Source organism: Eutrigla gurnardus (assembly GCF_963514095.1).
Source record: "Eutrigla gurnardus genome assembly, chromosome: 15".
NCBI classification, from domain to species: Eukaryota; Metazoa; Chordata; class Actinopteri; order Perciformes; family Triglidae; genus Eutrigla; species Eutrigla gurnardus.
Window position 1 is genome coordinate 6,766,691 of NC_139938.1, and position 24,921 is coordinate 6,791,611.

Genomic DNA, 24,921 nt, shown 5'->3' on the forward strand with positions numbered 1-24,921 from the left:
TGAGCGTCAGGGTGTTTCACTTATCAGCCCGTTTTAAAAATGTGCGACAGCATCATGCAGGTGTTGACTAATGGGCAGAGTGTTCTGATGTCTTTCAAGCAGTTTGCTCACTTCCACTTTTTTCACTAACGTAATAGAAGTCGGCGATAATGGTTTTTAGAGAACGGCGGCGTCTTCTCCTGGCTCTCCGGTCTCACCGTCTCCATCACCGCTCTGACCTACTTACGCCACAGCTTTCGGACTGACATGAAGGATCACTACTCCGACTCGTAACTGAGCCACATTTAATGCACCGTCATTATTTTTTTGAGGAGGGGCCTTTAGTTTAAGTTAAATAGATGTCATCATTAGAGCATGCAGGCGGCTTCTCTCTGTCGTTGAGTGAGCGGTAATTTGAAATGTCTGAATCGCTGGCAGAGGTCTGTGGTTTCACGCGGCCGTTATGCTCAGTCTCGCAGCAGGCGGACCGGGCTTGAGGGATGAGGCACCGAGCTGAACTGCGAGCTCTGACACCGCGGCACCGAGACTTGTGCCAACTGGCTAATTAATTCCCGCTTTACTTGTGAACAGGAAACAATGGGCAGCGATGTGCGGGGGCCGGCATGGGGCGGCACACAGGGGGGGCCGCTGTGACCGAGTGCTCAGCCTGCTGATGGCCGCCTCATTAATGCAGGGGTCTGGGCCAAGCAGTCGGAGCTCGACACCCGCCATCACTGAGGCCTAATGTCTGCCGCTGAATGGATGCCAGAGTAAGCAAACACAGATAAATGAACACCTAGACACAGGCGGCTGAGGACGGACTTCACACAGTTAATGGGGGTTTCTTTGGCTGAAAAAGAAGCAGATTAAATAAAAACAATGGCAGTTCAGTAGGATACAATAGGTTTAATTTGAAGCAATAAAACATTGATACGTGTAGTGAAGATATATCCAGAACTTGTGAGATTCTGGCAGAGCCTCTTTGTCTGCAGGTGTAGAAACGGGTTGTAAGGAGGCGGGACTGAGAACCATCAGCTGTTACGATGAATAAAACATCATCATATTATTTCAGGGGAATACGATTCTTCTGGAAGAAAGCGGGGTTGTGGACAGTGGGTATGAAGGGGAAAGACCAAAGTGACATTAAAGACATCATCTTTGAGGGTTGTTCAGAGAGGAGCAGACAAGCTGAGATACGAGAGCACATGCTGAGCCAGCATGGAGGAGTGAGGTGGGCTAATTAACACAAGCGTGATCGATCACAACCACAGACGAGACGTTTGGTTTCTGCATAGTTCAGACTGTAACAGTCCTACATATAACTGTTCACATGAGAGACCCAAACTAAATGTTGCCTTTTAATAATATTGCCCAGGATTGTTTAGTGAAATCTGAATAATGCAATACCTTAAAAATGAACAATAAATACATTAGTATTTAGGGGAATTGAACAAATGTTAGAAATATAGCTTCTCGATTGAGAGCTGTAGCAGCCAGCATGTAACTGTGTACAGCTCGCCACTGGCACTTGTGTAATGAGTTTTACACTTTAGTTGTAAGACTCAGGCAAGTAGCAAAGGAAGCAATGTCAATGTCTGGAAACTGACCAATCCATTAAATTGGAAAAGGGATTATACATTCTTAACAAAGCTTCGGCAGGCATTTTGAGATAAAAAAAAAGAAAAAGAAATCAGAATGAAGGGTTTAGCAGGAATGCTGTAAAACCTGTAGTGAAATCGTTAAATTGCTGTTGAGAGTAGTTTTTCCAAATCAGTGGATAAAATCAACCTATTGCTGTTAACAGCTGTTTAAAGGTTGTTCTGGCTGCTTTTGATTGTGTTTTCCAGTAAGTAAGTGCAGCTGATTAGCATTTCAACCTGAACCTGGAACCTGGAGAAGTAAAGCAGCTTATAAAGTATCAAGCGAGGGTTAATGAGGATATGAGTGAAGTTTGTAGGCGGCTGCTGGTGGCTGCGAGCATATCATCCCTCAGATCTCCAACCGAGCACGTTCCCAAGGAGGGAGCAGGGGAAACGGGACGGTCTGGCCTCGCGTTAATTACCCCGCTGCTAGCTAGCTAGCTGGAACACAAGTGCACAGTCAGCAGGCGCTAATTAGGCTTTCTTTAATTCAAACTACTGTTTTTATTGAACAAGGTTTAAGCAGCGGGGGGGACGGGGCTCATGCTGCTGTAAATTGCGATTTTCACACAAGAGCAGGAAATTAGGTCTGAAGCTTCGGCATCAAATTAGACACGTGAGTCTGGTTTCCCACATGAGGCCACCTCCTTACATTTTTAAAGACGTTTGAGCGGAGCCTCCCCTGCTGATATACCAAGACCTTTGAAAAATGGAAAATATTACAAGGAGCGAACGAGAAGATGGTTGCTTTTCATCTCAGTAGGGATTGAGATATGGAAATCTGCCAAGTGGCCCAGCTGTACTCACTGTTTGTTCTGCCAGCGAGAACTGAAGACCAAGGGCCACTTTGTGCTACTTGAGTCATCCTGCCTTGGAGGACATGAGCCGCCTTCTTTGTGACCCACCGCTGACTCTTTGCGAACCTAATCTACTCCTCTGACAGCCTTTACATTTCACAGCCGTCATCCGTTAACAGTCAATCCCCGATGATAAATAGAGCAGCTGCTCCGGCCTTGACTCTGACGACAACCTGTAAGCTCGTAACTTTAAATGGCTCTCTGTGTGCAGATTCACCTGCAGGAGCGGCGGCAGCGCACGGCGAGCCCGGCGGTCTCGTACTGAAAATAGCGGGAGGGGAAAGTGTCAAAGACGAGATTCTGTAAAATAAGGCTGAGCATCAGAGCGCACAGAGTAGCTCAAAGGAAAGTGCTCAAGGATAGACGAAAGGGAACACAAAGGAGTTAATTATGTGTTTTTTTCCCCCTTTCTTTCTGCAGGAACTTGTCAGAGTATTGAATAAAGATTTCAAGTGACAACTGGTCTATGAATTTCACCTAAAAAGCAGCCAAGCACACCTCTCACAGAGTTAAGCTGTCAAATGAGCCTCCGTGCTGCGTAAACGATGGGGCTCCGCAGAGACAAGGAGCCCTTTGGACAGCCGGGAGCGAGACGGCAAAGTGTTACTTGAGGGTTGAGGCCTGATTCTGGCTGCGCGCGGCGGCGGCGTACAGGGAAACAAAACACGACGGCAAAAACCTGCGAGCATCCAGAAGGTGATCCACAGGGGCGGGATAGGAGACGGCAAGACGGCCGACGCGAGAGTGTACAGATTTTGTATTTTTTCCTATGGCGCTTTGACAAAAACTGATTTAGTCTTAAATGAAAAACAGCTCCACTGCTTTGATGTAACACCATGTCTGTTAATGATACTTTGAAGAGCGGATGAAAAGAAAAAAGGAGAATGACGAGGAGGGGGAGAAAAAAATAGATTGAAATTACACATCTAGGACCGTTGGTGTTGTGGGAAGCATGCTCCATCACCAAAATGGATTACAGCGTTGGGCAGAAAAACAAATTGAACCCTAGTTTCGCCTCGTGCTCTGATGTGTCTTGGTGTGTCACATAAAGGAAGAGCAGAGGACGGGTGTAGCTGATGGCTGCACTATGTCACAAGCCTGCCTGAGTGGAGCAACAGACGTTGGCACTTAGCAGACTCCCTCACACTTGCTGATCTCCTGGGGGTTGGCTGATTACTGGGATTCTGAAATTACAGTCTTGATGAGCTGGAGCCTTTTACAACAAAAAAGGAAAGAAAAAAAAACTGCTGCAGAAATGGGTCAAGCCGGAGCCGAGTTTCCACTCTGATGGAAATGGGCAGGAAGAAAAGGGAGATGTGGACTTCTTATGATGGAATAAATCAAGCTGACCAACTGGACGGGCTGAAGTCAACGTCTGGAAATGGTTGACTTTTGGATGGATATTAAAAAAATGTGACTGTATAGCGCGGGCATTGATGTACATTTTATTGAAAATTTAGAACATTTAGATGTATCTAAAAAGGGATAAATTATCTTTACACGACAGAGAAATCAGTTTAAATGTGTTAAGTGCTGAAAGGACAAAGGAAAGAAGACCACACTTACGAAGCGTTACCACTTCCATTCATCAGTTTGTCAACATTAATCTCAAAAGACAGTTAGCAGTCCCTCACACTTGTGTAGAGTCCAAGTTTGTCAGCAGTCGAATGGTGAAAAAATCTAAAACACATTGAATTAACTGGGCCAGCTCCGACTGGTCTGCCGTTAAACCGGGCCGGCAGATTGCTTCTTAAATTCACTCTCATTACAAGATCGTCGGGTCAAAACCACTCAGCCGCAATGTGTCTGCCGGCCTGACAGTGACGGACTCGTCCTGATGGCGAGACGCCTCGGAGACGGTCAAACCCGACACATGGATGTGACGACGGCGTCGCGGTACGCACGCACGGCGCCACTCTCGTGGCTGACAGATTTTCAGGGGCGACGAGGAGAGGGAAGGAGGCCAGATCCTTGTTCATCAGCTAATTAATGGTGCAGCTCATCCTAATTTCCCTTGAAGACGGATCTGTGATCCCGGAGCACAAAATATTCAATCTCTCTTTCTGGTTTTAACGCGAGGCTGCAGAAGAGAAGCAGGCCAGGCCTGGCATGGCCGTGTGACGCGGGGCGGGCAGCAGGATTGTAACAGCTTGGATTGTTGTGTGGGATGCTGGTGGTGAACAGTGTGTGCGTTTCCCGAAAAATACTTACATTTCTGATGTCCAGTGTTCATCTGCGTGTGGGGGAGAAGCTGGAGGGGGAGGTCACCTGGCCCTGGCAGACAGGCCAGCATTTCACACAGACACTAATGCAACATGGGACACACACTTCTCCTCACACTGCAGAGACAGAGAGGGGGAGAGAGGGGGAGGGAGGGGGAGGGAGAGGTCAGCAGTCAGACATAACTGCAGGGCAGCACATGGTGCGTGGTGATACAGAGGCTGGGTCCAGACTAATGGAAGTTTGTGGTGGATCCCCGGAGGCACGGGGCTGAGGGAGACATGGTTACCTTTCAATTAGAAAGCGATTCACACCTGGAGCATCAGGTAAGGTGACATTTGGTGCCAATAACAACTTCAATTAAACATCAAACAGCTGAAGTAAAGCGCGCAGACCGGGGCCTGAGGGACCGGCGGCTTTAAATCCGACCCTCCTCCTGCATGTTAGTCAGCTAGTTGGACCTTGCTACCTGCGCTCGAGGTCTCCGACTCCACCAGACCACGGAGGAGGGAATTAATGACTCCTGTACACTCAAACAGAACACACTTAGGAGGCCCGGTGCCGACAACTTAAGAGTCTCTGATCGATACTGAAGTCCTCTAGACCTCGAAGAAGCCTTTATTTTGGGGACATTAACAATGCAGCCGGTTCCAATAAATGCCTGCCACTTTGTGCAGTAACCTGATGTAATAGCGAGGGAGAAAGCGTTAGCCATGCTCCACTTGGCTTACTGCTGTATTCAAAACACCACAGATGCTTGCTCAATCAGCACTGAAGAACAGTCGGGGAGCAAATTAAGTCTACAGAGTCCGTGCCCTCCCCTTTTGCTGCGTGGCATCAGAAGAGGGGCGGCAAAGTGTGCACAGACAAACAGCGTCTATGAGGGAGGCAATTACCCACAAAACAACCTTGGCATGCCTGTCTGCCGCAGGGTGATGGCTTAAAAGTGTCCCCCCCCCCCCCCCTGCAGGGAGGAAAGACAAGCGGAGGAAAGAGTGACAAAGTGAGAGAGAAAGGTGGGAAGAGAGGAAGATGGGTGCGGTGGTGGTGGTGGGGGGGGTGGGTGAACTTGCTTTAAAAAGCAGGAGCTCAGAAAGGTCAGGATGACAGCTCATTTAAATCCTCCCAGCGAGAGGAGAAAAAACAAGCCTTAATGAAGCTGCCAATTCTACACAGATACCTGTGAGCGTTACACCTTAGGGTGCCGCAGGGGCAGGGCGGTGGTGGTGGGGGGGAGAGAGAGGGGGGGTGGCGAGGCTGCAGTCTAGAGACAGATCTGAGGATTTTGCGGTTGTTCTGTGCCGTTGATGCTGCGTCACCCTTTCTGTTACCCAGCCTCACGCCACTCCCCACCTCCCCCCCTCCCTCTCCCCTGCTTTTCTGATTTACAGCCTGGACCGCCATATGGCAGCAATCCCTGCCCTCGATTCAGCGTGTCACCATGCATTAACTTTAATTGGCCTGATATGTTATTCTTTTACCTCGGCCTTGGAAGGATTTTAGGTACACAGCGCCCTGATGTCAGCAGGCGAGATTTCCAGCGCGCTCTCATTTATCAGGGTGCCAAGATTTCACACAAAGATAACAGCAATCGCTTTGACAACAGACAGGTTTTGGGTGGAGAGAGAAAGTAAATATCAAATGGTGGCGAGAGACTGAAACGATGTGGGGGGGGGGGGGGGGGGGGGGGGAACCCACACCAGCATAAACTGTGCGTTTGTTATAAGAGCACACACATCAACGCACTACGGGCAAAAAACAGCCAACAGGCCATCAGCCTGCCCCCCCTCCTGCCTCCCCCACAGCTCCCCTGAATGTCAGAAAGCTGTGCAGTGGGGAGTGCAGCGGCAAAGGTCAGCCTATGGTAATGCCCCGGCTGACAATCTGCTCTACGGAGCCGAGCAGGAGGAGATGAAACCCAGCAGACAGTATCCTGACGTCTACAGACTCGCCCATCAGCGCCGCTGCCACAGCGACTTCAAATATACATCACACGCCAAACACTGGCACGTTCTACAAAGGCACCTGCTACCACAGAGGCTTTTTTTCCTACGCATGGACTATTTGTGTTAGTAGCAGGATCACCACACCTGATAGGATGTCAAGTCCTGACGGGGACCGAGGTCGTAATTGGCACGTGACTGGCTCGGCTGGCGGCTTCTGTCGAGTCCTAATTTCCCTCCGACGGCTATGCAGGGGGTTTAGCCTGGCCCGGACTGGGGCTCGTCTCTCCAGCCATCCGCACATCCAGGCGAATAGGTGTCTCCCCCAATGGCTTAGTGGCCTTTGTGATGTCGAGACACAGCCCCTCCTGTCCCGAGTGGAAACAGAGTTGCGTCTGTGGCGGCCGGGCCGAGCCAGCTGGGCCGGCCTGCGGAGCGGGGATTGGCTTGGTGGAGTTTAGCCAGGCGTCTCACACTATCAGCCCCATGCAGACAGACACCACGGGGTTCTCAGAGTATTAGGGGAGGGCCCCCGTGACTCGGCAAGTCTCCACCAGCTACTTATAGAATCGTAATAAAAGTGTGCGAATAACTTTGTGGCTTTCATTATAGACACATAAAGGCGAGCAGACAAAGCAGGACTTGAGCAAGTGATGCGCATGGCTTGTGTCATGTGTCAAATTGCTCCCATAAAAGCTGACCTATATTTTCTTTTCATTCCTCGGTGGGGAAGGAGCAAAAGAAAGCCATTTGAACGATTTTCAAAAAGCATTAGCCGGAGAAGAAGGAACAGGATAGACAGAAGTCATTTAGGAAATTAGAGCAGCTGACTGCATTTATGTCGAATCCTTTGATCAATATCCTCCTCATCAACCAGGATCTGCATTTGTTCGAAATTTGGGAATTGCATCGGGCTAATTGCACAGGAAATCATTTATTGAAATATCCACCAGTATAAACGCCTGAGAAAAGGCGAGGATTGTACACCAAAAATAAGCTCATTATAAGGACACATACAGCAATATTAGAGGAGAAAAACAAAGAAAAAAAAAAAAACAATGAGGGGAAAAGGTGAAAACGGATGTTTGGTTGCTGGTTTTAATATATTTACAGCTTTTCTATACCAATTAAAAGCAAGAGCAATTAAGAGAACCTAGTCACCATGTTTTACATTGCTTGCGCTAACGGCTGAAGGAGAGGAGAGGAGAAAGCAAGCTGCTGTTATTCTAATTGCATGTTTACCCCCAGGTTATGGGTCTGAAATAGAGCCAAGAAAAAAAATGTTGCAGTAGAAATTCAATGCAACTTCACTGCGCTGATTCTCTCAGGGACAGAGAGTGAAATTACTTTTCTTTGCAAGCCCGAGTCTCTGAATAGGAGGTAAAGAAAGAAAAGGAGCAGGAAATAGAGAATAGCTTTTTACCCTTGAATACCAAGCCAGAGCGTTCTGTCAAAAGAAAGGGGGAAAAGCCTTGGCTTCTGAGAACGTCAGGAAGAAATGACACATCGGTATGGCCTTCATTAGCCCATCAGGCTTTACAAACAACAGGAGGAAGAAAAGGATTTCTGTTGCTAGCAGAGGGCCACGGGCATGTTGGGCCGTGACGGGCTGGTTCATGGCCTCACACAATGGATCCCGATGATTCCAGCACATCCCGAGGCGTTTGGGACGGGCCGTTTGCTTTTTCAGTCAGCAGAGACCCCTCGTCAACCTGGCCCGTTATCTCACAGCAAAAGAGAAAGGGCGAGAGAGTGGGAGACGGTCACGATAGTGAGCGGTGGTTGAAAAAACCAACAGACGTCGACCAACCCAAACTCAACTGGCACACAAACTGCGAGTCTGTAAAATAGTGGTTTCCGAGGATGCGAGACACGGGGTGTCAGACAGCAAACTGTCAGAGGAGGAAACTGCTGCAGTAGTGTGGGAGAGAGGAAGACAGCTACTTGAAACTACACTTCTTTAGGGATGGGGCGGGAAGGGGGTCTGCCAAACAACTGAGAGGCTGTATGAATGCTCAGTAACTAACTGATGAAAAAGTGACAGTTCCCCGAGGTGAGATGGTGGATATGGAGCGGAGAGACAGCGTGCCCCTGGAATAATGCATAGTCCACAGCTGGATCGACGAAATCTTTGCATATGTGTCAGATACGGAGAGGTGGTTTCACAGTGAGGAGACGGACTCGTACAGGAGCTGTGATGCATAATATTAAGAAAAGGAAGCACACTTCCAAACTATGAGGCCTCTCCTTATCGATGGGACCTCATTCCCAGCTGGTTGGGGACGGTTTGGGACGTTTGGGGCCTGTGGCCTTGGATGATGTCCATTGTCCACAGCTCCTCACAGCAAAGAAGTCAGCGGTACTCCTGTCATGGCCGCTGCCCGTCCACCACGTCAGCACTGTGCGGACAACCAGCCAAGGTCCATTCCTCAACTTAGGGTCAGTTTCACTAACAGCCACTTAAGCCCACTCGCCTTCCTGAGGAGCTCTACAAATGTGGAAGGTAGAGCTAAGTGTGCTCAGTCATGCCAGGCCCGGCCAAGGTCAGACTGAAAGTGCTGGCAGCGCCGCATGCGTGCCGGGGGCCCCGGCTGTGCCGTTTGACAGACATGTTTACACCTGATAGAAAATGCAGTGTGGATGGCCTGCCAAAACAGAGGGGATCCAAAGTGAGGGGTGCCAGCCTAGTTATTTATTTATCTGCTGCAAATCCATCCAGAGTGCAGCCAGAAGCTGGGCACGCCTGAGTGAGGAATAAGCCAGCCTACTCTCAGACATGACAGTCTTAAACCACTTGAGGGAGGGGGGGGGGGGGGGAGATCTGACAAAGTAAAAGCAAAAGGAAAGCAGATCTCATGATGCAACTCTAGAGACTACATTTGATTCACTTACACTATTTTTACACCTCACAATAACTCATGATTAATACATGAAATAAGTCGATTTAAATCAGGGGCCGTTCTAAAATCAGCCATGACAATGTTCAGAGGTCGGGCCTGTTCTGACTCAGTATTGCAATTTAAAAAACTATAGTTGTATTTGGAAGCAAATGTCAACGTGGTGAGGCTGTAGGTTAACTAAATGCTAACACCATAAATATAATATTTCACTGGAAAGAGGAACCGTCTGGGGACCATGAATGTCTTTTCAAAATATATTGGCAAAAGTTGTTGGGATATTTGGACCCAAACTGCAGACTGGAGGTCCAATAGATCAACATTCACATCTAGGGACGATATAATATTTTATTACGGATCGCAATAATAAAAAACAAGTTGATCATGGTGAGTTTTAAGCATACTCTAACGATTATCAGGAAAATATCATGAATAGCAGTGGCATATTCATATCGTCCCATGTCTGTTGTCATCCCTGGAGCTACGCTAGCTCGGTGTATTGGACATGCAACAGTAGAAAAACACTGAGAGGCACAGGAGCCCAAGTAAACACCGTGGAAGAGACTCGTTCCTCTGTAGAAACCCATCAGATCACACAGCTCAGGAGACATCACTCATACATAGAAGAGCAACACTGCTCCCTTTCATCTCCCGTGTGGTGCCACCACATCAACGTTATCTTCACATTTCCCCATATCACACCAGACAACAATGTGCTGAGTCACATGCTGCCGTGTCGGATGCCAGACTGTGGGCTTGAACTGGGATGGCATGGTTAAAACAACACAGACACTGGAATACCGGTAATCTGCCATCAGTGTGTGTGTGTGTGTGTGTGTGTGTGTGTGTGTGTGTGTGTGTGTGTGTGTGTGTGTGTGCACATCAGGGTATGTGAAGTGATAGAAATCGTCAGACTTCAAGCAGCTGGTTTTTCAAGTTGCTTGCTTGTGTGAAAGCTTGGTTATAAACCTCAGAGTTGTGGAGTGGGCAGAATGAAGGGACCGAAACAAACAGACGAGGCTGTGTTGAACCGATCTACTGCTGACAAACGCTCGATGAATGAAATATGTATCCAATATGTTCTACCTGTCCTGCTCTGTGAAAATACATCGTGACGGAGAGGAAATTGTGCAATTAGTCTTCTACATTAAAGCTGGGGTGAGGCAACTTTAGAGAAACCAGCAAGAGGAAATTTGATTTTTAACTCCTTCCAAAGTTTGCCTGCCTGACTGCTGCTGGAGACGAGAGCGTCGTCATCGGCAACCGTATCCAAACGCCTCTCGTCTCTTCCACATGAAAACATCTAACATTATGAGAATGAAGGTAAACAAGGAACGTACTTGCAGCTGAGTTAACATGTTAGTAGTGGGGGGTTTTGTCTGCCGAGTGCACGCAGGTAGGCCGTCCAATCACCTCATGCGGGCCGAATTAAATGATTGGACGGGCTTATTACAGGCCTGCTGCAGCCACAGATACCACTTCTTTTGTACAAGCATTTGATTTATTCATTGCTGCAAGAATTTCAAAAAATACAACAAAAAAATGCTTCTAAAATAAACTGCCTGTACTGGCTTTAAATTCCTTTCAGGTCTGAAATAGAAACAGGTCCGGTTGCCCATTGGAGGTAAAAAAAAAAGCAGACTTTTGAGCGTGTCCTAACTATTTGACTGTAAGTCGGCCAGGCCATTTCCCTGGTTAGTGGGAAATAACTCAATGTGCCGAGAGCTAAAGCGCGGCAGCATTGTTCCAGCTGGCGGAAAACAGGGGAAATGAAGATGGAGTGGTTTGATTTCATTTGTTAGCAGGTGCATCCATTTTGTGTTCCTCCCCACACCCACCTCGCCTCGCTCAGTCAAAGCGCTTATCAGAAATTGGACACCCCAGTGACAAATTGAGCCTGCGATTAAAGGGAGAAAGAGGAAAGCTTTGTTAAGTGCTGCTGATTGGGATCCCAGGCTGCCCTCACACACCAGAGGTGTGCATGTGTGTGTGTGTGTGTGTGTGTGTGTGTGTGTGTGTGTGTGTGTGTGTGTGTGTATATGCTTGGCACAGAGCCAAGAGCAGAGCTGACACCACCACCACCACCACCACCTCCTCTTCTCCCATTTTCCCCTCTCTCCAGGTGTTCCCACAGCTTACATTTCTGCTCCGAGTGCTCAGCAAACAAAACCAAATCAATGCAGCTGTTCCACCATCGCTCTCTCTCTCTCTCTCTCTTTCACACATACATATACACAGGAAATTACACCGGCAAACCTGCATATACATTTTGCTCTGCAGGAATAACGGCCTCATAGAATTTCCAGTGTCTCCTTATTGACATGTACACTGTGTTTAACGGAGAGAAGGGGGAAAAAAGTTAAGCCTCGCTATGTTTGTCCCACCCAGACCCATATATTGACCCAGCATTAACCAGCGGCGGCCTGTTTGCGAGTGCAGCTAGGCTGATTTAAGAGGGGGGTCAGAGCAGCTATGCTCGGCAGAACTGGCAAACGCTGACTCTCACAAATCATCCTAAAAGGGCTTAACGCACAAAAACAGCTTCCAGTGTTACACAGGCCTGCTGTGAGAGATTTATCCACTTTGCCATTATGCTAACTGGCCTCTCTCCCATATGACACACACACACACACACACACACACACACACACACACACACACACACACACACACACACACACACACACACACACACACACACACACACACACACACACACACACACACACACACACACACACACACACACACACACACACACACACACACACACACACCTAATTAGGTGCAGGAGGACTCATTCAAACAATTCAACCTTTTATTATTACGCATTAAAAAACATAATCTTGTTTACCATTAGTCTTCTTATTTAATGCCAGCGCGTTGCTCACATGCTGTTGGTTTAAACACCTTAATGGCCTAACCGTGACTTGTGACATAATAAAAGTGTTAGTCGTGTCTATATATGTAAAATAAAATGTTTTTCCCAATAATTAACATGCTGTAATAACTTTGGGCCACTCAATCATTTGTGATTACACTGATGGATTTAACTGAACCAGCCTCGACTTTAACTGTGGGTTATTTTATATACAGTTTCATTTATTATTGCTTGTAAAGCTTCTGTTGCAGTATTTTTCAAATGTCATACATTAAATGCAAAGAAAAAAAACTCACATTAATATTCAGTGGAGGGTACACTGGTTGAGGTGATTACTGAGACGCAGGTCTGCTGGATGTACAGCGGTGAAAATATTCTGCTGCAGCCGCAAGAGTAAAAAACAAATGCCTACATGCCGATTCCAAACCCTGCTGTGTATATGTTTGATAGAAGCTGATCTGTCTCCATCCTGCGTCTACGCAGGGTTGGTAAGGTCAGCCGCCTCCGTGGCAGCTCTGACATTCAGTCTGGCCTCCGGCGAGACCAAACGAGTCCCCTTCGCACCTACAGACCGGCCGACGAATGAAAGAGGTCTTTTTTTCCCCCCACCAGACAGGGTTGTGCGAGATGCGCTCCTTTTGGCCCCTTGTGACACACAAGACATTTGTGGTCTCGCCTTCATCTCCTGTGTACATGTGAGCCCCCAGTCCTCCCCCCCCCCCCCCCCCCCCCCCCCAGCAGACACTGGCTCGGGGCACTGGGCAGCCGGCCGGTGGCTCCGTGGAGAGCTCTGCAAACACGGGGCCGGCATGGCAAACATCTCACCTCTGTGTCTGCAAAGGGAACATCTGGCCCTCCCCGGCTCGCAGGGCCCTCGTCCGTCTGCCTGTCTGTCTGCCTGTGTGCTTACACATACTGCTGCTGTGTACTGGTGTTGTCATGGCACCAGGATTTTTACTCCTACACAGGTACTGGGTTTAATATACAAAAAACAATCACTGCAAAACCAACGCAAACGAGCCCAATGTCACACAACCACCACAGCATTATTGATCAATCTTCACTTTCTGATTTAGCACTTTGTTTTCTATATTTTGCCCCTGACACCAGTTCAGGAGGATTTAAATTAAATTCCACCACAACTGGGTATCCATAGTTTTTGGTATAGACCAAAATATAATATATAAAATGAAGCTTATCTTTTCTCCTGGCCTGTACCAGTGAGATAGCGTCGTATGAGTAATAGAGTTAGCTCAGATGATAAAACTCCTTCTCCTATCGCTCACTCTTGCTTTCTTGCATCACACCCGCTCATCTCAGATCTCCTGCGGCCGTCCAATGATTCAAGACTGATGAGGCATGCTCAAAGGTCTATGCCGTTGAGCACAGCATTAATGCACCCAGCAGCAAATTTTTGCCATCGACCCCCGTTCACTGCAATAATGACAGAGCCATCAATCAGGCCCAGATAGCAGACACCAGACGCGGGCTGATGAAGTAGGGGACTCTGAAGCTAATGACAAATGGATCTCTCAGATATGGTCACAGAATACTACGGCAGTCCGTGGAGGACACTTGACCTTTAGCAAAATCCTGAGTCACTTTTAGCCACCAGCATGCAACGCAGAAAGAAGAATATGTAAACTGCTATTGCTGTTAAGAATGTGTGGTTACTGTGGGAGAACTCCTGGGTCTCGGCCCCGTCACTCCCTGAGCCGCTCCCGACCGGCCCGGCCCTCCCCCGTTCTCACACAGAAGCTCTGGGAGTGACCTTCAGGAGGCCTGCTAGTCCTGCTAATTGGGGTCTCCACAGAGCACAGCAATCACACTGCACTGGAGTGGGGATTGGGGGAGGAGAGATAGCAGGGCCTGTGTTATCTGTGACAAAAAAAAAAGAAGTGGAACCTGGGCTTAAAAACTGAACTTCATAACATAGAAATTAAATTTGGGCTGCACTGAAAGAAAAACTGTTAGATAAGAAGAGCCCTTTGTAAGATGGATGCTGAATATATATACGGCTGGTCAACAAACTAAATTATGTAAAATTGACCAAATCCATAGGTATGGAAAATCACATGTCAAGTTGTTTACAGTGGACTTTATAATCATCAGCTTTTTAGAGTGCATTTTAATCTAAACATTAACTTTAAACATTTCAGCAATGTTATGATAATACCACTATATGATATATAACAGCTATGAGAAGATAAATGCTCATCTTCTATTAAACGGACATCAACATGGTCACAACTGCCGACCAATAGTCCAAAAGCCAAAGATATTCAATATCTACAGAGAAAAGCCAGAGAAAAGCTTCCTTACAGCAAAGGAGATGTTTATTTTGAGCAAAATAACTCCTTTAACAACTAATCAATGATGAAAATAGTTGATAGCTATTTTCCCGATTATCATATTTGCTCAGAGGCCACTATATCCTACATAAAGTTTGTGCCCCGGCCACCATCTTGAAAACAAGTCAAGCCAACCTCCGCCCACCGTCTGGAGCACAACTTCTCATTTAACAGCTGAACCGTGCACTGAATATGCACTAAAATATGAAAACATCTGAGGTGAGAAGAAGGCAATGCAGTAACAGAATCCTGATTCATATTTGGTCAGCGATGTCTAGTTTTGACAGTCTGATCGGAGTTCACGAGCCGTGACTGATCCCTTCGGGCGCGGTGGGATCTTGCAAATGCCTCCAGGAGCGCTAAAAGTCGGCAGAGGAAACGGAATTTTTCACAGATTATCCGTCTCATGTATTGCGGTCAGGAAGGATATAGTTAAAGTTTGAGCAAGTATGATCAAATGTATTTTTCTAGTTACAACATATGAGCAGAGGTGCTGTGAACGTGACATTCAGAGATAGCATCGCCAGAAACAATTCAAACTGTGAGGGAAAAAAAAAATATGACACCACAGAGTGCATCATGGGTTTCTGGAAGGGAACGTGGGTCAGGCAGGTCAGTGGTCTGCTCTCAGGAACACGGAGGAGACAATAACACAGGTAATTCAGAGCCGGCTCGGCCCGGCTGCAGCTGTGCACTGAGCTTGCCAACACATCATCATATCAGGGCCACTTCCTATCAGTGTGATCAGCACTCAGAATACAAGGGCAAGAAAATGTACAGGAAGTCATCCTGCAAAAACAAGATACTGAGTGTTGGGAAAGTTGTGGGGGGGGGGGTAGCGTTTTTAAAGAAAGCATTTGCAAAAGACACTTTTCTGACAGAATTAAAGGCCATAGAGTGAACCTGGTAACCATTTTAAAATAGGATTGTGATGGATCCAGTGAATGAGACTTTGAGCAAGGCTGGCCATGAATAGAAAGGTCTGCATTTAATTTGCTAATCCATCATTCCAATTGTACTCTGTAACAAAAGGGAGAGAAGAGTGGTGGGGCATTCAGAGGCAATGGAGCATGCTGAGGGGTGCGTGTGTGGTTCTCCATGGAGCCAGCGGGGCCGTGGCCCTTGGCCCTAAAAGCCCAGCCAGCGCCGGGGAGAATGGGCTCTGATGAGCTCAACGCAGGCAAGACTAATCCCTCCATGTCCAAAGAATTGTTTAACTATGTTTGACTGATTAACCCAAACCCCTCGATTGCACTTACAATCTATTTGTTCAATCAAGTCTCCTGCAATCATCGTGCTGCAGTGTGTGGGTGGTGATGGTGAGAGAGAGGAAGAAGGAGAGAAGGAACGTAGGAACGAACGAGTGAGACAGAAAGAGAAAGAGAGAGAAAGAGAGAGAGAAAACAAAGGGGGCTGCAAAACAATCCATTTGGAAGAAGAATACAGAAGTCAAAAACACAGCTTTTTTGTTCTACTTGCAATTCTCTAAATTAATTTAGCACATAAGTTCTAGAGAACCAGCTGTTGCCAACATCCAAAGGTCAAAGAAGTCTCGCCTTGAAAGATTTCCCGTGGAAAGTTGGCCGTGCTGCGTTAGCACGCCGCAGCGGTGTGCTTGTTTTAACCAGCTTCATGGGAAAAGGAAATTTAAAGGCACTCTCCCCTGCGTGGAAAAGAGGTTGCCAGGAAGATTAACCCAGCTTCCTTTTATAGCCTCTGACAAGAGGTTAAATCACATATTACACTGACTGAAATGCCTCCTAGTAATTAGATCAAGAATATTACTCTCTCTCTTCTTCCCCTTGCAGACTGCAGCTGATCAAAGCCTAATGATGGTGTCAGTGCCTTTGGCAGTGCTGGCTGGGTAAATCTCCCCATCGGGACGGCAATCTGTCAGGGCCGCGAGCCGGCGAAACAGCACAGGACACGAGTACAACGGTGCTCCACGCAATGCACACTAAATTAACCGCATCTCTCACCAACAAGTGCACCGCCGCTGATAAATCATCTTTGGCGCTGGGACTCGTGGTTTCATATGGACACAGTCGATCTACAGCGAGAGAGATGTTGGCGATGTCTGTGAGTTTTATCCGAACAACAGTGAAACCCACCACCAGCGTATCTGCTGTCTTTCCATGTCGGAGCAGATCTAAGCAGCACCTGGTCCCTTGATGGGGTGAGGGGGCTACTGGCTATTAATTACAGAAAGCCGACACGCAGCGCAGGCAAACCCTCGCAATGAGACCCTGGGATGTCAGATCCACAGCAAGACGAATGCTTCTCTGTCACACAGCAACACGACCTGCCTCAGGACTCCTTACACACGAGCACTTTCAAGTATGCCTTTCAAAAGCGTGGCCCACCCTCCTTCCCCTGCCCCCACCCCGCCTCCCTCTCTATCTCAATCACATTCTGCGGATGTTCCACTACTCCGGGGGATATTTCTGACTAATGCAAAAATTGGTTGTGCTAGCATGATAAAAGTTGACATTTTCCTCCTCTAATTCAATGCTTCCATTGTAAACAACAGCGCCTTGCACGGGCAAGCAGGGCTGCAAACGCATCGCACATAATGGTCAATTTCATCATTCTTGCTCTCGAGCTCAACCGCCACAAACAAAAGGGGGAAATTGCCGTCCCGATGGGGAGATTTACCCAGCCAGCACTGCCAAAGGCACTGACACCATCATATGCCAATCATTTATTGTTGAGAGATGTCTGACAAAAGAGGCCCAAAAAACCTGACAGCTTTTCTTTTTGCATGTCAGTCCTTGGCACAACCGGCTCCTGAAAAAAGGGCCCCAGACAACAGACTCTTGCAAAAGTTCTGACCTGGATCTTAACCCCTTACAGGTGGCACAGCGTGAAACACAGGCAGCCAGAGTGCTATTCACAGGCGGCAGGGAGAAAACGTTCTCACTCAAAGACCTGCTCTCAGGGATCATTTAGACGGCCACAAAGACAGCCCAAAGCCAGTAAAGTGTATTCTAACGTGCTGAAAGGCAAATCCCCTTGAACAAATTCATGGTTAAATACTCGTTTTCAGTGTCGACTAAAAGCATCTGGTTAAGGGGGTTTTGAGAGTCACAATGGAAGATCTCTACAACTGGGTGGCAACGCCGTATTATGCTATGAAGGATGTAAATCGGCAGTGTCGGCAGAAAAACACGTTTGTGGTTCAAAGTTTAAAACTTTTAAACCTCTTAATATTAAAAAGGGGAAAAAAAGCACACGCTCCTATTGTGTGACCAACAACCTTCATGATGAACAAGTTGAGATGATCTGAATGCACACAAACTTGTTTATGTCAAGTGTGTCCGATTGCTGCTCAGCTGAGTCCGGCTACAGAGTTGAACTATGAACTGTGATTACAGCCAACATCCCCCTGCAGAGCGACAACCGCATCTCGCCACATTCCAGGAAACGCAGCCGGCTGAAGGCAGCGAATACACCAGAGAGGAGGAGGCATAAACAACGTAAGCTAGTTTGAGAGCTGTGCCGATGTTTACTGTCTCACTAAGTGCATTTCATCCCCGCTGCTTTCACAGCAGCGGCGGTATTTCAGCATGCAGTGCAGAGGGGTGCTGATGCCACAGGTCTGTGTACAGAGGGCTCAGTCACAGGCTGGAGGGACTGTTTGGACAATGTAGGTGTCAGACACACTGCCTGTCTGGAATAACGATTCAGTTCAGACCCTATAAAACACTCTCTGGTTCCTTTATAATGGAGGTTCAATAAAAAAATAAAAACTGTTTTTGGTGCAGCTGTTGAAAACCTAATATGAATTTCTGCCTTGTTTGACTGGCTGCATTGCTATCAGGGAGATAGGTCCGCATTTGCTTCAAACAGCCAGTGAATGACATGCCAGAGATTAGCCTCTGAAGGTCACAGTCTTCGCCTATCCTTTCAGTGGCTTTTCACAACACAACCCTGGGCCTTTTTGAACAACAGGAAGAATGTCATCTGGTTACTTTTCAAGGCACGGAGATACCATTCACTGTGGCCAACAATGGCCACAAACAGGACCAGAGGGTTAAGAGGTTATAAAGGGCCCCATTCTAAGCGCCTGCTCGAACTCCAGTACACTGCACGCTCAGAGAGAAAAAAACGCCCACACACTGAGGCCTGGAGAAGTGGTGCAACCGATGATAAACGGAGGAGGGTCACGGCAAAGTGCCGCGCATTGACCGCTCGCCTGCCTCGGCCTCAGTCCCTCCCCAGCAGGCTCTTAACAAAGCGAGCCTCCGAGCATCGAGGGCGAGCTTTGTCAGGGCTTCAGATACACTCGCTGCATTGTCATCCTGGAGAATATAACCGTATGATTCCCTCAACGCCATCCTTCAGGTTATTGTGTCATCTCAAAGGTTACAAAGAGCAAAAAACTATTCCAATTTCTATTTTTGTAAGAGCTAGGATTTTAAATAGAAAATACGCATGACGTTCGGTTTACGTACGGATTAAAGTGAGGCAAGAATGATGGAATGCAACCATGTAACACAACAGGAATTCAGCCCTTAAACAATCTATATGATGTGTTCAAAGACAAGGCTTTTAACCAAAGTGATCTGCCTTCATGTTGCAAATCCCATTCCAGAAAGAATCTTTGACTACAGCCAGAGCTGAAATCCTTTACCAATTTAGTCTCTAATGAACCCTCTGAAATATTAAAAATAAAGCCCAATTAGCCGACAGCATTTTACATCTCCTCCCTCTTTAATCCTCTGGTAGCTTAGCCTTATCTAATGTCTGCGCCAACAATGACACTTTGAGCTCACTCTCCCTCTATCCCCTCCACTTGATATCCCCTACAGCTTTGCTGGCGCTTTGTTGTGGCATTCTTTCTGACCCGGCAGACCGGGTCAGACTCTGAGCCTCTCTGGTGATGGCTAATGATGCCCTGATATGTACAGTTGGCATGGACGTTGGAAAACTGCAGCAATAACCACGGACATGCTAATGGCATCTATTAGGATTACTCAAGAGTGATATGGGACTCGCCTGGCAACCTCTTATTACAGAGGGTTGGTATTGGGGGTGGAGAGTGTCAGTGGAGGGTCAGTGATCCGATTGAAGCGACCTTATCTCGTGCCATAAACAGATAACAGTATCTGCCCTGCTCTTCTGCCTGTAAGATGGAGGTGGATAAACAGCCCTGTCGTCTCCAGTTCCTCCGACAAGCCTGATCAGACAGATGCTGTGTTAAACCAAGCCTTGTTCCTCCTGCTGCTATGAACGCTGCTTTTGCCTTGAATGGCACCACGAGGCTTAGATTCTTTCCCGATTGCCCTCAAGCTGAAGACACAACATTTCCAGAAAGCCCTTTGGTGTTTGTAAAGTCAGGTTGCAGCACTACCTGGCTCGGAGCCTCGGGTTTGCCGATTACGCAAACTAGTCGGCAAGAGCAGGGCTGTTTGACCCGATAGGACCCACCGGCTAGGATGCAAATCCATGCAAAGAAAAAAAAAAACAACAACAAAAACGTAGCAAACAAAGAAAACAAAGAAAGTGTAACTTCAAATCAGGCCTGTGTCGCCATTTGGCACAACATAAATGAAGCCATGTGAAGCAAACTAAATACCACGCAACAGCTTGACCCACAGCCTGAACCCTTCAGGTCCTCATTCTCAGAGGTATACAGAACTGGCCCATGATGTCCACCTGATCTGGATGCATCATGCGGCCGCAGTTCTTTACTCCGAGCCTGACCTGCGTTTGACCCTCACGCTGGGTCTCCTGACTTTCACACAAAGGCTCCCCAACATCTGCCCTCCGTCTGAAAACAGCCACGTACAGCTGGGAAGACATCGGCTGACCTCACAGAGCGTCTCTCCGAGTGGTGGGTGGCTGAGTGGGTGAGTACTGGCTGACAGCTGCCCTGGTGACCGGAGGACTGAAAGTTGGAGCTGACTGGCAGATCATCAGTACCTGGGAAATCTCTGCCCTACTGCCCGGGACACGGGGGTCAGTCTCATTTAGCAAATGGTTGCTATTCAACAAATGCTGCTCATCTTAAACTACAGGAGGAGAGGAAAATAAAAATCTGCCACGCACATTATATTCACAGACAACACCTGCAGGAGATTTAACATACACAGGCCGCTGCAGGAATATGAAAAGGAAGAGCCGTTACACATTTCCAATTCAAGTACCTTCTCTAAAATGCAACATCAAATGACTGGCTTTGAATAAACCAAAGTGAACATCAGCCAAGTGGCTTATTCCACCACGGAAAATCGCTGCATCAAAAAAATATGCTGGTTAGACCAACCATTTCACACTCAACAATCACAGAAACAGGGCCGTTACTAATCAATGTATTTTAATGAGCTCCCTGTGAATCCCAACAACGACTGAAACACAAAATCTGCTCCAGTTCTCTGGTTCACTCTTTGTACCTTGTGATCTGTTATTCATAGTCCTGCTCTGAAATCTCCAAGAAATAAAGCAGAGCTTTGATGTTACCGTCTTATTACTGCTGTCTGTGAGTGGCCTAATGTTGGGAATCAGAACGTTGGGCTGTCACGTGGACAACCTTCTGCAACACGGAACATCTGGGATTCAGCGGAAGGTCCTCACAGTGATTGATTTTGCCCTGTGAAAGCAATCATCAATCGCCAACACCTGCTTCTATGATTTGCTTGCAAGAAGAAAGTTTAATACAGCAAGATTAGTATCTAGAAAACTGTGTGGGTGAGCATATTACATTCACAATGAACTCTTCTCACTACTCTACTTTGAAGCATCAACCCAAGTGAGCTTAAACACGTAGGTGTGTATGTTCTCTACAATAACATTTATTTTTCTGCCTTAGTTTAAACTTGTCTACTGTAGACTGAGAAGCTAAAGCAGCCAAGATGCTACCAAGTATTTTAGAGGAAATGACCGTCCTCTGCCCACAACGTAATCAATACATCCCAATATTGTCAGCGGTTGGCTGAAAAACAGACCCCGAAAAAAAAGCAAAAAAAGCAACTTGCTTTCCCGTCCGTTTGCCATCAGCAAAGAGTTTGCGGTGACAGGTCAAAGAGTCAGCACATGCCTCAGGGGCAGAGGAGGAGAGACACTTTGAAAAGCCATGCAGAGATCTAATTAACACATGCATTCAAGTGGTATTTCAATTTGGCAGAACGCCGTCATTCTCTGCAACGCTGACCAGCATGACATGAAGAAATGAGCCAGGTGCTGCATTCGACATTCAGGCTTACCCGCTCTGGTTATAAGAAAGAGCTGACACACAGCATCGGGCATAATTAGAGCTAAATACAAAGTCAAACTTCTATTTCCAATAAAGAAATACTGCAAATTCTGCACTTGTTAGCCAAGCCTTTGCATCATGATATCGCACAGCAAGTTTTGTTGCATCCTCCTCTGGTTCTTCTGGGTATCTGTCATTGCCGTCATTAGAGGCAAACTGCATTTTACAGATGGGGTGAGGCCTCGCAGTCATTTGTTTTTAAGACCTAATTAATCTTCATCGTGCTGGGAAACATAGCACCCCGATGCAAAAAGGGTTCCTTCTACACGATAATTGCAGGGAGTCTCGGGGCCTGAGTTTCCCAGACAACAAGATCTGAAATTTAATTATCTGCTCTTTGGAAAAACGTAGGGGGAAAGAGAGCTACATTAGCAATACTGCACTTTTGGGCAAGTAATGTCAGGCTGCTGTTTGAGTATCACTAAGCACATCCTCCATGCTGTCATGAACTAAACACTCACCTTTGTTATGGTAAAGGAGGAAAGAGAACGGCTTCTTTCATAACAGATTCATTAAACTTCAAAAATCGTCATGCAAATGCAGACTAAGCAGTTTTTTTTTTTTTTTTTTAATCATCTCTTGACATTTCATAGTTTTATCATCTTACCACGTGCAGAGTAAAACCGGATCACTTCCATAGTCCAGTCAACCGCGGGAGTCTTTGCTTTTACTGCGGGTTTTTAATCACGTCCGTCAAGCTCCGTGACATTATAGAGCGACTACAAACAATAAAGCCACACTCGGAGCAGCCGGAGACAACGCGGACAGGCTGTGGCAACGTTAACATTCCGCCGTGGAGGGGGAGGAACATCGATAGGATCCCATTAGTTAAGTGTGCCCTCAGGTTAGCCGAAATTTGATCAGAGAAAGACCTTTTCCTTCCAGACACCAACCATTAGACGGTATGGCAAAGAAAAAAAGAAGCTGCTCGCCTCCTCTGAAACTACTCCTCCTGCACTCCTCCTCCTCCTCCTCCTCCTCAGCGGTCGAGGTTGTGCGGCAGGATCAGGATGAGCCCGGTGACGTCAACCTTTTGTTATCACCTTTAACACTTTGCAAGGTGGGAACACTTTCCTCTGTCGTTATATCAAGGCGTGCTATTTGCAGACAGCTGCGAGCGAGGTGGGCGCGCGCGCGCACACACAGCATCTGTATCACGAGGGCCAGACGACGTTCTGATGTATGCATGCGCGTGCCGATGAGTGTGTCGGATACTCGCAGCGGGTGACAACTTAGTGACAGCTATAACATACTTTGAATAGCACAGCATCAACACACTCGCAACTTCACCCCCTCGGCTGGCTGCTTCCGGGAAATTAACTTATCATTTCTCCTGAGAGGTGGAACAAATAACTATCTGCATCGGGTTCATCGAAAAAAAATCACAGTGACGGAGATGTAATCACGATGATGATGATTTGGCAGGCAAAGGGAGCTCTGCTTAATCCTCACTGGTTGATATCATAATGCAAAAAAAAATAAAAACAACTAGCTAAACAGCTCTGAAGCCCAGTTTCATTCAGTTAACAGCAGCTTTAACAATTATTTATGGCTCATTTGGTGCCTCAATTAAAAAATGTTGGCTGATAAAAGACAGTTAGTCAAGTAACTGTACAGCCAGCACAGTGGAGCAGCATAGCAGCTGTAAACCTGCAGGTTGCCAGTCTGTTAGTGTGCCAGCTGACTGCCCAGGCTCCTGGCTAGCTAACCTAGCCAGGAGCCAGTCTGAAACATACACAGTCCCATTGTTGCCCGCTCCAGCCTCCCTTACATATATGCCACCATTTGAGAGGATGTCACGCAGTATCAGGCAACAGCCGTGTTATCAAGATACAACTACTTACTCTCCGTTTACCTCTGCGAAAGGCATCGTTTAGTACGTCGCCATGGTTTAAAACGGACAGATTTTCTCCCGTTGCCCTGCGCCGCCGAATCACTGCTGCTGCTGCTGTCTGCGGCAGCAACTTCCGGCGCATGCGCGGTGCCTGGGACCGATCCAGACTGCGCGGTGCCGCTGCGCAGGACAGCCGAGTGGTTTAAAGGGACAGTCGGTGGGACATTTAATTGGACGGCTAATGTTTTGTACGACGTTTGCCAAGCGGAAAGTTACTTTGGTGAAATGACGTGTTAAATAATCGCGCCGGATGTGTAATATCAAAAAAATACACGTAAAACTTTTAAATTATTCAAATTTAAATGATGTTATTAAATATAATGACCATTTGACCCAGTGGTGGAAATTAACTAAACGGAGGCAAAAGTACAATTTGAAGCACTTAAATTGCGAATTTCTACTTTCTGCTACTTCTACTCCACCATATTTCAGAGGGAATTATTGAGGATTTATCATATATATATAATATATATGATATAATATATGTATGTATATATATATCAGATATATCAGATATATCATCAGTTAATAAAATACGATGCATTATTTGATTGATTAAACCTCCCAACAGTGGGCCTATATATTAAGTAGTTAAACCTGGCTTCATCATCAGTTAATACAGTAACACTCCCATTATATAATAGAATAAAGTGATGATGTAGCATTTAGTAAGCAATAATGGGCCAACATGTTCGATTGAAAAAAAAGATCTTAATGGGTATCACAACCCTCCAGAGGAGCTTCACTGCTCCTTGCTATAGATTCTCCAAGAGGATTGATGAGGAAGGTCCAACATGTTTAAGAATCTCCTTTCGGAGTTCAGTGAGATTATATGGTGACTGTGACGGCCACACGATTCACATCATAGTCATATCCATCAAACTGAGCCATCGTTCCCGATGGAAACATCTGCATTTGTTGTCATTTATGCAGGTTTTTTCCTGCCTGCTCCAAAAGTAATATTGATAAAGGTCACCCAGTCTGTGTTTATACGTTTTGAGCAA

At 46.9% G+C, this 24,921-nt stretch overlaps 1 protein-coding gene across 1 annotated transcript in view; it reads right to left on the reverse strand.

The window, feature by feature from the left end:
* Positions 1-24,003, reverse strand: part of fam222ba (family with sequence similarity 222 member Ba) — a 28,668-nt gene extending 4,665 nt beyond the window's left edge. The window contains exons 1-2 of the mRNA XM_084028619.1: positions 23,868-24,003; positions 4,688-4,815 (exon numbers count right to left, since the gene is read on the reverse strand). Of these exons, the coding sequence (XP_083884745.1) occupies positions 4,688-4,769 (82 nt within the window). The 5' untranslated portion in view covers positions 4,770-4,815; positions 23,868-24,003. The remainder of the gene's footprint in view (positions 1-4,687; positions 4,816-23,867) is intronic.
* Positions 24,004-24,921: the final 918 nt, after the last annotated feature.